At 32.9% G+C, this 16,732-nt stretch overlaps 1 protein-coding gene across 1 annotated transcript in view; it reads left to right on the top strand.

The window, feature by feature from the left end:
* The window catches only part of SI (sucrase-isomaltase), a 91,209-nt gene that overhangs the window by 59,483 nt on the left and 14,994 nt on the right, over positions 1–16,732 (top strand). Inside the window, exons 35-38 of the mRNA XM_072752316.1 lie at positions 3,629–3,745; positions 7,698–7,785; positions 8,696–8,834; positions 16,166–16,299. Of these exons, the coding sequence (XP_072608417.1) occupies positions 3,629–3,745; positions 7,698–7,785; positions 8,696–8,834; positions 16,166–16,299 (478 nt within the window). The remainder of the gene's footprint in view (positions 1–3,628; positions 3,746–7,697; positions 7,786–8,695; positions 8,835–16,165; positions 16,300–16,732) is intronic.

The raw sequence follows: 16,732 nt of genomic DNA on the forward strand, positions 1-16,732 counted from the left end.
TCTGAACACTTAAATATATGTAACAAACATTGACAGAACTTAAGGAGAAGTACACAGTGGTACAATACTAGTAGGATACTTTCATACGTCTTCAATAATGGATGGAACAAGCAGACAGAAAATCAACAAAGAAACAGGAGTCTAAGGGTGCCTGAGTGGCTCAGTCTGTTAAGCATCTGCCTTTGGCTCAGGTCATGATCCTGAGGTTCTAGGAGGGAGCCTACATTAGGCTTTCCCCTCTCCCTCTGCCACTGATCCCGCTGCTTGTGCTCTCTATCTCACTCTGTCAAGTAAATAAATAAAATCTTAAAAAAAAAAAAGAGAGAGAGAGAAAAAAAGTGGACTTAAACAACAGTATAGAGCATATGGACTTAATAGACATTTACAGAACATTCTACCTAAGAGCTGCAGAACATTTTACCTAAGAGTGTGCTAAGAGCACATGCAATATTTTCCAGGATATATCATATTAGATTGCAAAGTAAGACTGGTTTTAAGTCTTAAATTTAAGAATGGTCAAATTATACCAAGTATGTTTTCTGACCACAATGGAATGAAGCTGAAATCAATATCCAAAGGAAAATTGGAAAATTCACAAATATGCAGAAATTGAAGAGTGCACTTTTGAACAGCCAGTGAGAAAAGAAATTAAAAGGGAAATTATAAAATTTGTTAAGACAAACAAAATTGAATATCCCACACACCAAAATTTATAAGATGTGGCAAGAGGGAAGTTTATAATGATAAATACCCACAGTAAAGAAGATATCAAATAAACAACCTAACTATACACCTCCAGGAACTCTGAGAAGAACAAACTAAACCCTAAACTAACAGAAAAAAGGAAATGATAAAAATTAGACCAAAAATAAATGAAAGAAAAAATATCAAGACAATAGAACAAAATCAGTGAAACTTCATAGTTGGCAGTCAATAGTTTAGGTCAGTTATTGTAATCAGTAAGTCATACAAGTCCATGTGTGAAAAATTAGAAAGAAATACTTACTTAAAACTTACTAAATTGTTTCTAGAGTTGAGCCAAAAGACTACTGAACAATGTTGTTTGGGAAAAATAGAGTTTTATCTCAACTGCAGTTCTACCCATTACTCTTGTACTGTGCTGTCTAATATTAGCACAAGAGTAATGGAGAGGAAGGCATGGCTTCTTCATATAAATTTGGAAAACCCCTTCAATTTACAGTGGTTTATGTAGAATCCTTTGGGATACTCTAACACAGAAGGTATAGAGAATCTTGGATCATATGTATTTTTTAAAATTTTTATTTATTTATGATAGTCACACACACACAGAGAGAGAGAGAGAGAGAGAGAGAGAGAGAGAGAAGCAGAGACAAAGGCAGAGGGAGAAGCAGGCTCCATGCACCGGGAGCCCGACGTGGGATTCGATCCCGGGTCTCCAGGATCGCGCCCTGGGACAAAGGCAGGCGCTAAACCACTGCGCCACCCAGGGATCCCAGGATCATACGTATTTGATGAAAGTTTTGGATATAATTAATGATTTGTATTAAAGGAATAAAACAGCCACCTAACTGAATAAAGCAAATAGAAAAATGCATGAATTGTGGAAAGAGCACAACAATAGAAGTTAAACAAAACATGGTTTTATGTTTTGTACTTATTTTTCATTATAATTTAGAGGAGAAATTACAATCTAGCAGAGAAAATATTTGTTGACTATAAACCCATTGTGCCTCTTTCCTTATGAATAAAAGTAATTATCAGGCAAAATGATATATTGAAGTATATCATTATATTGGCTCTAAAGTATCTATGACATGTGTTTTTCTTTATTAGTTTCAGAGGTAGAACTTAGTGATTCATCAGTTGCACCTTCTTTGTGTGTTCATCTGTCAATGGACATCTGGGCTCTTTCCATATTTTGACTATTGTGGATATTGTTGCTACAAATGTTGGGGTACGTGTACCCATTTGAATCACTATGTTTGTATCCTTTGGATAAATATTTGGTAGTGCAGCTGCTGAGCTATCCTCTGATAGCTTTATTTTTAATTTTTAAGGAACCTCCATACTGTTTTCCAGAGCAGCTGTACCAGTTTGCATTCCCACTAACAGTATAAGAGAGCCACCCTTTGTCAACATCTGTCATTTTCTAAGTTATTCATTTTAGCCATTCTGACTGGGGTGAGGTGGAATCTCATTGTGATTTTGATTTGTATTTCCCTGATGCCAAATAATGTCGAGCATTTTTTGATGTGTCTGTTGACCATTTGTATGTCTTCTTTGGAGAAATGACTGTTCATATATTCTGCTCATTTCTTGACTGAATTTTTTGGGTTTTTTTTTTTTTTGGGAGTTGAGTTTGTAAGTTCTTTATAGATTTTGGATACTAGCCCATTATCTGATAAGACATTTGCATATATCTTCTCTCATCTCATTGGTTGCCTTTTAGTTTTGTTGAGCATTTCCTTTGCTGTGCAAAAGCTTTTTATCTTGATGAAGTCCCGATAGTTCATTTTTGCTCTTATTTCTCTTGCCTTTGTAGATGTGTCTAGCAAGAAGTTACTGTAGCTGAGGTCAGAGAGGTTGTTCTCTGTGCTCTCCTCTAGGATTTTGATGGTTTCCTGTCTCACATTTAGGTCTTTCATCCATTTTAAGTTTCTTTATGTGTGGTGTAAGAAGTGGTTCAGTTTCATTTTTCTGCATGTGACTGTCCAATTTTCCCAACACAGTTTGTTGAAGAGACTTTTCCCCCCCCATTGGATATTTTTTCCTGTTTTGCCAAAGATTAGTGGATCATAGAGTTGGGAGTTCATTTCTGGATTCTCTGTTCTGTTCCATTGATCTATGTGTCTGTTTTTGTGCTGGTACCATATGTTTTGTAAATCCCTATATTGCTTACCCTTTGCATTATCTCTATGCATAATGCCTTTCCATATTTTATTCATTCAGAACACTATTCTGGCAGTTACTACATAGACTTTAGTGTGACAGGAAAGCATGCAGATGATACCATGTTTTCCAGGCAATTGATTTACTTACAGAAGGTCCATCCTCTGCCAGCACATAAACTTTGACCTTAGCATTTATATAGGTAGGCTGACAAGCAAGGAATCTTCTTGGTAGAGAAAGAAGTAAATAATCTCTTCTCTGCTGATGTGGGAAAGGTTAGATGTGAGAAAGAAAGACAAATGGTTGAGTTGGTTTTAAAGCAATATATTGGTCCTGGAAGAGCAGAAAGCAGGGTAAACATTTTTTTTAATCAAATAAATAGGCTAAACCAGGCCTTTTCCTTTCCTATCATGCTCCACAAAAGTAAATCTGCAGTATAAGGCTCTAAGGATACAAAGAAAAAAATTCCTTAAAACTCTAAGAAGCAGTGAAAATATATTTCTGTGTGTTGTGTTGTGAACTTTTTAAAAAAACAATCCATAAGGATTCCAAGCTTTCTCCCTTCTCTCTCCATGTATCTCTCTCTCTTTTCATTCTTTATTGTTTTTGGTTATAGAAAAATTATATGCATTCATGAAATTAAAGTTAGGATCAGGTTGCCTTCATTATCACCTGCATACAGCTTGTGAATTTGATAGATAAATGTCTGACTTACACATGCATGATGTCTCTTCTGACTTTCTACATCTTTTTACAGGCTTCCAGAGCTCATGTAGCTTTTCCAGACTTTTTCAGGAATTCCACAGCAGAGTGGTGGGCAACAGAAATTATAGATTTCTACAATAACCAGATGAAGTTTGATGGCTTGTGGATTGTAAGTAAACTTTGAACAATTTATATTTTAAGTTATGTTGTTTTATTTCTTATGCAGTGATTATGCAAAAGTTCTTACTAGATTCTAATAATGGCAACAAAGTATTTTTTGTGAAAATACTAATTTTTCCATAGAAAGAAAAAGCATTTCAATATGCAAAGGACTGTAAAATACAGTATTAACAATTCATTTTATATATACAGATGCTATTTCTTGAATATTTTCAACTTCACCAAAGAACCAAAATATCTTTCTTTCTAATTATTCATAAATGCTTATAAACATTTATTTTTCTTTTATTTAATGTAGAAATAAATCTTTCACAACTGTCAGTCATTGGTACAAGAAATCATAATCACTTACAAATGTAGTAAATTATCTTTCAATCTCCTAATTTTATTTTTTATTTTTTTTAAGTTTTTTAAATATTTAATTTATTTATTCATGAGGGACAGAGAACAGCACAAGCCCCTGCAACACCATGTCTACTGACCATAGAGTCCTGCAAAGCTTCAGTTCTTCTTCTTCTTCTTTTTTTTTTTTTCCAAAGCTTCAGTTCTAATGGAAATAGCATCAGGTCTCTTTTAACAAGCAAATCAAAGCACACATAATTAAAACTCACCACACACTGGTCAAGGTCCAAACACTCCCCATTGCAGACAAAGATAAACTCTGCAAAGGAGTGACCTGAGGGATAGAACATCCATAACACACTAGAGACACTTCCTGAAGTGTCAGGCCCTGGATATTATATGACTTCTTCTTCATAAATTCATTACTCTCAGAAGCAGGAAACATAGCAGGCTGTCATAATACACAGAAGAGGACAGAAAACTAGACAAAATGCCAAGATGAAGAACTTCATCCCAAAAGAAAGTATAAGAAAGGATCATGGCCAGGGATCTAATCAAAACAGATAGGTCATATGTCTGATCCAGATTTTAAAGCAGCAATCATAAGGATACTAACTGGGCTTGAGAAAAACATATAAGACATCAGGAACACCCATATCTCAGAGATAAAAGAGCTTAAAACCAATCAGGCTGAAATGAAAAAATTCAATAAGTGAGATTCAAACTGATGGATGTAATGACGACAAGATGGAAAAAGCAAAGGAACGAATTTTATATAGAAGATAAAATGATGAAAAATAATGAAGCTGACAAGAAGAGAGAAAGAAAAATATTAGATCATGAAAGTAGACTTAGGGAACTCAGTGAACTCAGTGATTCTATGATGAGTAATAACATTTGTATCATATGAGTCCTAGAAAAAGAGAAAAGGGGGGCAGTTATATTTGAGGGGTTTATAGCTGAAATCATTTTTAATCTGTGAAGGAAATAGACTTCCAAATTCAGGAATCATCAAAAGCTGGCCAACTCCAAGACATAATATAGTAAAATTTGCAAAATGCATCAATAAGGAAAGAATCTTGAAAGAAGCAAAGGGGGGAAAAGTCCTTAACCTACAAGGGAAATCAAATAAGGTTTGCAGTAGATCTATCCACAGAAACTAGACAAGCCAGTGGAGAGAGGCAGGGTATATTCATCATGCTGAATGGGAAAAATCTGCAGTCAGGTATACTCTATACAGCAAGACTGTCATTCAGAATAGAAGGAAAGATAGTTTCCCAGACAAGCAAAAATTAGAGGAGTTGATGTTCACTAAATCATCTCTGCAAGAAATATTAATGGGGACTCTGTGAATGGGAAAGACCAAAAGCAACAAAGACTAGAATGAAACAAAGAATAAATCCAGAAACAATGACAGGATTATCTTGATTCTCAAACCAAAAACCTTCTAAAAGAAAAATTACAGACCAATATCCTTGATGAACATGGATGCAAAAATTCTCAACAACATATTAGCAAATTGGATCCAATAGTATATTAAAAAAATCATTCACCATGATCAAGTGGGATTTATTCCTGTGTTGCAAGGGTGGCTCTGTATTCACAAATCAATCAATGTGATACACCACGTTAATAAAAGAAAGGATAAGAACCATATGATCCTCCCAGTAGATGCAGAAAAAGCATTTGACAAAGTACAACATCCATGTTTGTTAAAAACCCTCAACAAACTAGGGATAAAGGGAACATACCTCAACGTCATGAAGACCATATAAGGAAAACTCATAGCCAATAACATCCTTAATCGCAAACTGACAGCGTTACCTCTAAGGTGGGGAAGAAGACAGGGATATCCACTCTCACCATTGTTATTTAACATAATACTGGAAGTCTTAGTCTCAGCAATTTGAAAACAAAGAGAAATAAAAGACACCCAAATTGGCAAGGAGGAAGCCAAACATTTTATCCTTTGCAGACAACATGATACTCTATGTATAAAGCCTGAAACATTCCACCAAAAAACTTCTAGAACTCATACATGAATTCAGTAAAGTCACAGGACACAAAATCAATGAACAGAAATCTGTTGCATTTCTGTGCACCAATAATGAAGCAGCACAAAGAGAAATCAAGGAATAGATCCCATTTATAATTGCACCAAAAACCATAAGCTACCTAACCAAATAGGTAAAAAATCTGTACTCTGAAAATTACAAAACACTTATGAAAGAAACTGAAGAGGACACAAAGAAATGGAAAAAAATATCTATGCTCATGGACTAGAAAAACAAACATTGTCAAAATGCCTATATTATCCAAAGCAATCTACAGTTTTAATGCAATCCCTATCAAAATGCCACCAACATTTTTCACAGAGCTAGAACAAACAATCCTAAAATTTGTATGGAATCACAAAGGCCCTAAATAACCAAAGCATTCTTGAAAAAGAAAAGCAAAGCTGGTTGCATCACAATTCTGAACTTCAAGCTGTATTACAAAGCTACAGTCATCAAGACAGTGTGGTACTGGCACAGAAACAGATACGTAGATCAATGGAACAGAATGGAGAACTCAAAAATAGGCCCCTTAACTGTATGGTCAACTAAACTTTGGCAAAGCAAGAAAGAATACTCAATGAAAAACAAAGAGTTTCTTCAATAAAGAAAACTGAACCACTTTCTTATACCATACACAAAAAATAAACTCCAAATGGATGAAAGACCTAAATGTGAGGCAGGAAACCATCAGAATTCTAGAGGACAACACAGACAACTGTTTGACATAGCAGCTTCTTATTAGAAACGTCTGTGGAGGCAAGTCCTAATGAACTTTTGAAACTTCATCAAGATAAAAAGCTTCTGAACAGCAAAGTAAACAATCAACGAAACTAAAAGGTGAGCTATGGAATGGGAGAAGATATTTGCAAATGACATTATCAGTTAAAGGGCTAGTATCCAAAATCTATAAAGAACTTATGAAACTCAACACCCAAAATGTAAAGAACGCAGACAAGAAATGGGCAGAAGACATGAACGTTTTTCCAAAGAAATCCAGATGGCTAACAGACACATGAAAAGATGCTCAATGTCACTGGGCATCAGGGAAATACAAATCAAAACTAGGGTTGCTGGAGGGGAGGTGAGCAGAGGGATGGTTTAAATGGGTGATGAGCATTGGGTATTGTATGTAAGCGATGAATCACTAAATTCTACACTTAATAAATACAAATAAAACAAATAGTTTTCTGCATGTAAACTATATTTTATGGTTTTAAGAAACCATAAAGGCTCTGGGGCAGGAATGGAGAGAAGGGCATAGGAGAAGATACACCATTATAATTTAATTTAATGTTTATAAAGCATAGAAACTGCACTTTTTACTTTATATTTATAAAGTAGGACATTTTATGTGTTTCAAAAGGAGTCATGAAATGCAAAAAACACATAAAGTAAGTCTTTATTATTGATATGCTTTATATTTTGTCCTTTACAATAGTAAATGTGCCATTACTCAAATATACTCCTTTATTAGCTATCTGAAGCAGTTCCTTTGAGAATACATTTTCTAAATTCTTTTTGTTCACTTTTCTCTTTTTTAAGGATATGAATGAACCATCAAGTTTTGTACATGGAACAGTTTCTAATCAATGCAGAAACACAGAGTTAAATTATCCACCTTATCTCCCAGGTACAATATTGTTGCTACTCCTTTGATGTTATTGGTATTTATTAATCAGGTTTATATACCTTATGATGTAGTGAATAGGATTCACATTCCTAATTCCCACTACCGTTTTACACATTGAACCATACCTTAACCGGTTACCAAAACTATTTAACACTATTTGGGAAGAAAAATCAAGAAATATGTCTTATTTATATAAACACATTTTAAGAATGCTTAGAACTGTTGCTTTGATTTTCTTAAAATCTACCCAGATTTGAAAATTCTCAATATTCCTTAAGATTAAATAAAAGAACCTTTCATAAAGTTTTCTTTTACAATTTCTTTCCATTAAGAAAAAATTGAAAGAATACTGACATTTCTTTGATTGTCCCTGACCCAGGAAAGAGGGGTCTAGTCACTCAGCATTCATCCTGATACTCTATATTCATAAACTGTTGACACCTAAAGTGACAGCAAAGCTCTGAAAACATGCATCTTTAGCCAAAAAAAAAAAGTGGATCAAAAAATAATGTTGTAATAGATTTTGCTCAGTTCTTAACCCCTGGGCTTTATGTTACCAAATGGATTTTTAACAAAAGTCTTTCTAATCAGTATGTCTCATATGAGTACATAAAGTATAGTACACATTTAAGAGTACCCCTATTTTTCAGGTTTTTTATTTATTCATGTTAATTAGTAACATTTTCATTGCTGAGTACAGTAAAGTTATTCACATATTTTTCAGTCATAGTTGTATCTGCCATTTTTGTTCACTTTAATTAGCAGAGGCAAAGTGTACAAATGGTTAAGAAATCAATATTATTTTAAATAATGATTAATGTTTTACCAAAAGAATATATAGGTATGATGTACACATTTGAATAGAGGGTACTTCGTAATATATTAATATTTTTCCATTGATTTTCCCCAGAACTCACAAAAAGAACTAGTGGATTACATTTCAGAACTATGTGTATGGAAACCGAGCAGATTCTTAGTGATGGATCATCCGTTTTGCATTACAATGTTCACAATCTATATGGATGGTCACAAATGAAACCTACTTATGAGTAAGCAATGTTCATATTATCCTTTTTTACTGTTATCTTTTAGATATTAGATATTAGATTTAATACCTAAATTAGTTTTAAGAGTTTTTCCCTGCTGACCTATCTGATAACACTTTACTTTCCAATGTTCTCTGTAACTTACTTGGTCCTTTATGGCACTTAGAATTATTGTATTTCTCTCTCTCTCTCCCTCTGTCTCTCTACCTCTTTCATTTATCATTGTGTATCATTTATCATTGTTTTAAATTTCATCCTATTCCAAAAGCAATCCTTGTATCATTTATCATTGTTTTAAATTTCATCCCATTCCAAAAGCAATCGCGAATAATGTTATTTTGTTTCTCCCTAGCTCATAGTAGCATAGAGATTATAATAATAGGCCTTCAAAATATAGCTGTGAATGAATAAATGAGTAAATAATATAAGATTAGTTAATAATATATAATTATTTTAATATATGTATTTTATATATTTTTATTTTTATTTATATATTACTTTTTATTGGAGTTCAATTTGCCAACATATAGTATAACACCCAGTGCTCATCCCATCAAGTGCCCCCTCAGTTTTATATATATTTACATATACATATCACTTCTATATAAGTATTATCTTAATTTAATATATGATCTTATATTTATATTTATAACAATTAATATAGTATTAATAAATAATAAAATAATATAGTCCATTAATTAAGGCATTAGAGTTTGGTTTAATCTGTTATTTAAATCCATTATTACCAAATTAAAATATGTGTAAGTGAACTTGACTTAATGTCCACAATAAACAAATTTTTATGTGAGGCCAGTGATAATGGAGCACAAACCATTCTTTGACTATCAAGTCTTTATTACCACTGTCCAATAAGACTTTTTGCAATGATAGAAGTATTTTCTGATTCTGTGTTGTCCAGTATGGTATGTACTAGCCATATAAGGTTATTGAACAATATGGCTAGTGTGACTCAGAATTTTTATTTTATTTTATTTTTTAAGATTTTATTTATTCATATATTTCAGAGAGAGAGTGAGAGAAAGAGTGCAAGCAGGGGAAGAGGCAGTAGGAGAGTGAGAGTGAGAATCTAAGAGAGACTATGTGCTGAGCTTGGAGACTCACATGAAACTTGATCTCACGACCTTATCATGACTTTTTCTGAAATCAAAAGTTGGACACTTAACCAGCTGAGCACTCAGGCATCCCCAGAAATGGAATTTTAAATTTTATTTAATTGTAATAAATTTAAATTAAATAGTTCCATGTGGCTTGTGTGCACCTTGTCACACAGTGCAATATATGTCACAGGCTCTTAACTACACAGTATAATCAACCACTAGGGATTTTTAATAAATGTATTGATTTACTTGGTCTGTACTATAGCCTAAGATCTGAATTTTAAAAAATTTCCCAGGTAGTGCCAGTGAGCATCTAGGGTTGAAAACCACACACACACAAATAATAAATAATAAAATAAAAATAAAAAAATAAAAAAGAAAACCACAGCTCTAGTATATGATTGAAGTTGGTAAAAGAATGAAAAGCATTTTGGAGTAAAGGGTATGGGTAATATTTCCTCAGTTAGTGAAACATGCTTATCTCATTTCTAGCACCAAACTTTTTCAACCTATAAGAGATGAATTATTTAAAGATGTTATTACGTGAATGAATGACTACAGATTTGCTCACAAAATTCCAATGCAAGGACACTAAAATCATATAGAAAGACTAGGAAATGTCATTTTTAAGAGTAATCAAATTGGTCTTCAACAAAGTTTTTTTAAATGGGATAAATGTTTCATTAAATTTACCCTGCTGGAATATAATTTTGAAGTATAATTATCCTCACTTTTTTATCCTCAGCTAACCTCATTTTATCATAGAAATATAGGTGTTAAAAAAAGAATAAAAATACTGAAAATTGATTGATAATCTTTTTGGCAAAACATGCATTTTGGGATGAAACTGTAGTTTAAGAAAAATTGAAAAAATATTTCTCAGCTGAGGTAGTAAATTGTACTGGAACACATTTCATGGTTCCTAACACACTGTAGGATGCTTAGTAAATTTAAGGAAATGTAGGTAAATTTCTAAATAATTGATATACAAAGATATTTAGTGATATTTAGGGATATTTAAAGTACATTTTACTCTTAAATAACAAACATTATGAGGAGGAGATCAGTACAGTCTTCCAAAGAACAGTTTTTAATTTAAGTCATAATACATTTCTTTAATAGTGTTGATTTTGCTCCCATTCATAAAATTTTCAGTAAAGGTGTTAACCACATTTGTTATTTAAATTAGAGATGAATAAATGTTAAATGTTGAGTTAAATAGCACAATTTACATATAGTGATAGTCTTTTCATGTTTTATTTTTTATTTATTTTAAAGATCTTATTTATTTATTGATGAGAGACACAGAGAGGCAGAAGGAGAAGCAGGGTCTCCACAGTCTCTGATAAGGGACTGGATCCCAGGACTCTGGGATCACACCCTGAGCTGAAGGCAGATACTCAACCACTGAACTACCCAGGTGTCTCGACTTTTATGTTTTACCTAATTTCTTGATATTTATTTTTTTTCAGTTATATTAAAAAAAATGTTGAACTCTCCATCAGAATTGTTAGAGATTAAACATAGTCTGTGTTTTTAAAGACCTTGGCAAATGTAAAAGGACATTACATTTACATTTAAGCAAAGGATGGATAGTAAAGACTTTATTAATCATTGGGGAAAAGTGAAAGGATTAAAACATAATTTTTTTCTTCAAGGTACCCAGACTGTAGCATTTTATTTTTCCTTTTTTTTGACGCAGTTTGTGCCTTTCAAAACTGGTGCAGATTTAACATGCAACTAGTTCTTGCTACTGTCCTCTTCACTAAACATGTCACAAACAAGCAAAACAAGGAAAGAATACAGTGAGTGGATTCAAAAACAGGAGATAATCACTTGAGAAATAGCAGTTTAAGAGGAAGGACCTTGGACCAGTGGCAAATGAAGTTTCATATTTAAATCCCATACAAAAACTTTGTCTTCAATACATCTCTTTCTCTTATTTAAAATTCAGTGAAAGGGATTATAGGGGAAAGTAGAGAAAATGAGTGGGAAAAATTAGAGAGGGTGACAAAATATGAGAGACTCCTAACTCTGGGAAATGAACAAGGGGTAGTGGAAGGGGTGGCGGGCGGGGGAATGGGTGACTGAGTGACTGAGGAGGACACTTGATGGGATGAGCACTGGGTGTTATACTATATGTTGGCAAATCGAACTTTAATTAAAAAATATATTAAAAATTAAATTAAATTCAGTGTTGAACTGATATAAGGCTTGGGGTTCAAATGTAGGAATAAGTATGCTTTAAAAACTACCTCAAATTCTGTGTTCAAATATCAGACAATTAAAGAATTATATGAGTATATATTCCATATTTTCAACTTCAACAATACCTAGAGTGACTTTAAAAGATTATTGTATATTTTTCATTAGACAGGATTTAGAAAAATCAAAATCTTTGTCTCCCTTTGCAAATTTTCCCTTTTTTGTTAAATATGTAACTTTTAAGTAAATGCCCCTGTTTTTTGTAATCATAATTTAGAATGGAATTTGAAAAATCAGTAGATACAAGTTATTTTCTTAGATATTCCTATAGACTGGGTTAGATGGCAAATGGAAAAACCATATCCCATTTCTAAGTTTAATATATCTGTTGGAAAAATAAAGATGTCTTTTAAAACGATTTTATTTATTTATTCATGAGAGACACAGAGAGAGAGAGAGAGGCAGAGACATAGGCAGAGGGAGAAGCAGGTTCCATGCAGGAAGCCCGATGTGGGACTCGATCCCAAGACTCCAGGACCACTCCCAAGGCTGAAGGCAGGCACTAAACTACTGAGCCATCCAGGGATCCCGAAAGATGCCTTTTTGAGTGGGAGAATTGTGTAATGTAGGAAGTGACCTCTTGTAATTCTTTTAACAAAAAATAAGATTGGTAGGTCAAAACACAATATAGCTTACCCTCCCACTAATTTGGAAATTTTCTTGTTTACAGCTGTGACTTTGTTAGTCATTTGAACAGATACTCAACCTTGTCTTTCGGACTTTACTTCCTGATTAATATGTTTGAGTTGAATGTTGATCTAGCTGGTATCAAAATTGAGATCTGAATCCATAGAACTATTTCCATGGTTTACCCCTTCACATTATCCTCTCACTAATGGAAATTTAAATTTGTTTTTATTGTGCACTAACAATGGAAATAGTTAAGCTTACAAAAACTTATTATCCAACTCTAAACCTGAAACTGAAATTACATTTTCTGATCTAATGGCGAGTCTGAGATATGAAATGGGCCAGTTACTATTTCTAATGAATGTTAAATGTATAATACTGAATGATTGCTTACTAAAAAAGTAATTTAAAGATATATATTTAGCTTTCAAAGAGTTTGCTTAAATAAATATTGAGAAAAATAATCCTGTGATAACTTCATTTACTCTAAGACATCCTGTCCTATGATCTAAAATAATTTAATACCCACCCGATCAGAGATAGAAGTATCTCAAGTATAGTTATTTTATTAGTAATTAAAAAATGATAATCAAATGAATTAATTTCAAGTTAGTATCTTTAGTAACCATGGTGAAAATTATTTTTTTCATGGTAAAAATCAATATATATAGTTATGGCTAGAAGTTCTTAAATGTTTAAAAGTTTCAATTTAATATTCTCCATTCGCATTATCTACTTTTGTAATATACATGAATAGTTTTCTAAAAATCATTTTTAAGGACTTTTTTCCCCCCCCAATAATTTAAGGTATTTTTTTTAGAAGTTTTAAAATTCTTTTAAAAAATGCTCATGTAGGCAGCTATAAGTACACAATAAAAATACTTCTATTACACAATATTATAATCCTTTCTTTAAGTTTTTCAAAACCAACTGGTAACAGAGGACAAACTGTCCTACAGGTCAAAAGTGTTTCTTAAAATTAATCTAAATTCATTATGACTAAACCATTTGTGAAGTTGGAAGATGTCAAAATTATTTGGAAAATATTTATACTGATGGGATTTTAAATTGTATATTTAGTGGCAGCAAGCGCTTTTATTTTATTTATTCATGAGAGACACAGAGAGAGAGACAGCGGCATAGGCAGAGGGAATAGCAGTCTCCCTCTGGGGAGCCTGATGCGGGACTCAATCCCAGGCCCTGGGATCATGCCCTGAACCAAAGGAAGACGCTCACCTGCTGAGCCACTCAGGTGTCTCCAGAGGAGATTCCTCTAATGCAGGAGGTTATATTTTCCTTAAGAGAAAATTATTATGAAAACAATGAAGAATTCTTCTCAATTAGAAATCTAACAAGGTCTATGTCCAGTTATTGATTTAAAGCCTCAGTAAAAAGTTTTGCATGAAGCAGACAAAAATAAATTTAAAAAATGTATTTCTTGAGTGTGAACACATTAAGAATTTGGGAAAACTCCATCCTTATAAATAGTTTTTGTATTAGTTAAATAAAATTAATTTTGTTCACAAATTAAATTTAGAATGTATGTTTTCACATACATATTTAGATTGATCGTCAGTGTTTTTTTATTCTCTATATAAATAATCATTCATTTCTTGGTAAATTTCAGCTAATATATGTGATGTATGTTAAATATATTAACGTTCCTAAATAGACTAGATCCTTTATTGTAGAAAATAAAGTAATGAAAATGGTTTTCTTATATATGATCTTTTTAAGGATCGGCATACATGCAAGTAGGAAGTTTTAAGTTAGTAAATACAATATGGTCTTTATTGTTAACAAATGGTTCGATTTATTATCTGATGTCCATTGAAAATACCTTCAGGAAGTGCCTCGGTGGCTCAGTTGGTTAAGACTCTGCCTTCTTCCTGGATCATGATCCCAGGGTTCTGGTTGGCATCTTTGCTCAGCAGAAAGCCTGCTTCTCCCTTTCCCTCTGCTTGCCACTCCTCCTGCTTGTGCTCCCTTTCTCTCTCAATCAAATAAAGAAAAATAAGAATCTTTTAAAAGGTGCCTTTAAAAAAGATAACACTTTCAGTTTCCCGTAATTTTGATTTGAGATATTCATTAATTCAAAAATTTATTGAGCTATTAGTATTCACCAAACACTATATTAGGTATAAAAAATACAAAAAAGAGGATCCCTGGGTGGCGCAACGGTTTGGCGCCTGCCTTTGGCCCAGGGCGCGATCCTGGAGACCCAGGATCGAATCCCACATCGGGCTCCCTGCATGGAGCCTGCTTCTCCCTCTGCCTGTGTCTCTGCCTCTCTCTCTCTCTCTGTGACTATAATACATAAATTAAAAAAAATTTAAAAAAATACAAAAAAGAATAAGACATTATCTTTAACTTCAAGAATCTCAAGGTTTCACAGAAGAAACTTTCTGTATAAAGAAATCAGTACAAACACTGTCATCCATGTTGTAATAAGAAAATGATTGCAAAGTCTGCCTAATTAGATATTTGCAGTATTTCTTTTTCCTGAGACAGTTCTGTAGTCCTTATTCATATGCAATTTATTTTAAATAATATAAAAATAAACACTTTACTTCCAATTAATAGTGGAATATTTTTCTACTTTAGATGCTCCTAAAATATCACAGAAAGAGTGCAGGTGATATAAAATAATGCATTATTATATAGCTATTAGCACTAGAATATGTTTTCAAATGAAAAGTAAGTCTTCAAAGACTGAGTAGGGGAGAAAAGAAAAAAAATATGAGGTATATTGTAAAATTGTCTTGAGATCTGGCTTTGGATAGATTCTGTGCTTGAAATAGAACAACTAGGTTTATTTTTAACACCCCCAAAAACCTCACTCTCTTTAACCTGCCTTCTAAAACAGAGTATTATAGCAAAGATTCTCTGTAGAATAGTATGGAGATTAAGTGTTGACAAGTATATTATAATTGAGAAAGACTGGAGCAATCAATAGTTAGAGCTTAGACCTTTATTCACGAGAACACATTTAAGTAGAATAAAATGAATTCATTAAAAAAATCTCCCAAGATATGATTAGTTGATTTGATAACTTCAGTAGTTGACTTAACCTATATTTGTTGAACAAATAAGCAAAGGCCACTTAGGCATGTCAGTCTGGTAAATGGTGGAAGGGAAGAAAAATGTCCTTTATGTGTGTGAGAATTTTATAGGATAATAAAAGAAGACTCATTTATAAAGAGCTAGTTGTAGTAAGAGAAAACAAAGACACTATAAAAAAACCCACTTTTTTTAAATGAGATGCTCATAAGCAGAAATGTCTGAGAATACCTTAATATAAATACTCTCCATCTATATTAGTGCATTACAGAAGACAACTGGCAAAAGAGGAATTGTTATTTCTCGTTCCACATATCCTTCTGGTGGACGATGGGGAGGACACTGGCTTGGAGACAACTATGCAAAATGGGACAATCTGGACAAATCAATCATTGGTATGTGAGTCACCATCTTTATCATTACTTTTTTGAGTTTTCTGTTAGGTATTCACTTTTGCTGGTACTAGTACATATACATTATAAGTCCTCTTCAAAAACATACTTTTGGATCATGTTCTATGACAAATGGCTTGATGAAAAGGCAGTAGGCCAGAAAACAGGTTCTGGGATGCTTTATAGAAACTAATGATATAGTTTATTCTGAGAAAATAATTTCATCCTTTTTGGTCTCAGTTCCCTGGGAAAAGGCAGGAACTGGGAAAGATAGCATCTAGAGTTAAGAATATAAATGGGTAGAGATTCTAGAGAATAATGATGCTCATAGATGCTAATGAACAAAGCATTTAAAGCCAAATTTTTAAAGAGTCTTTTGACAATTGTTGGGTAAATAGTAAATAAGACATTATTATTCTGAAGGGGAAATGGATAC

The sequence above is a fragment of the Vulpes vulpes genome, chromosome 3 (assembly GCF_048418805.1).
Source record: "Vulpes vulpes isolate BD-2025 chromosome 3, VulVul3, whole genome shotgun sequence".
Taxonomy (NCBI): domain Eukaryota; kingdom Metazoa; phylum Chordata; class Mammalia; order Carnivora; family Canidae; genus Vulpes; species Vulpes vulpes.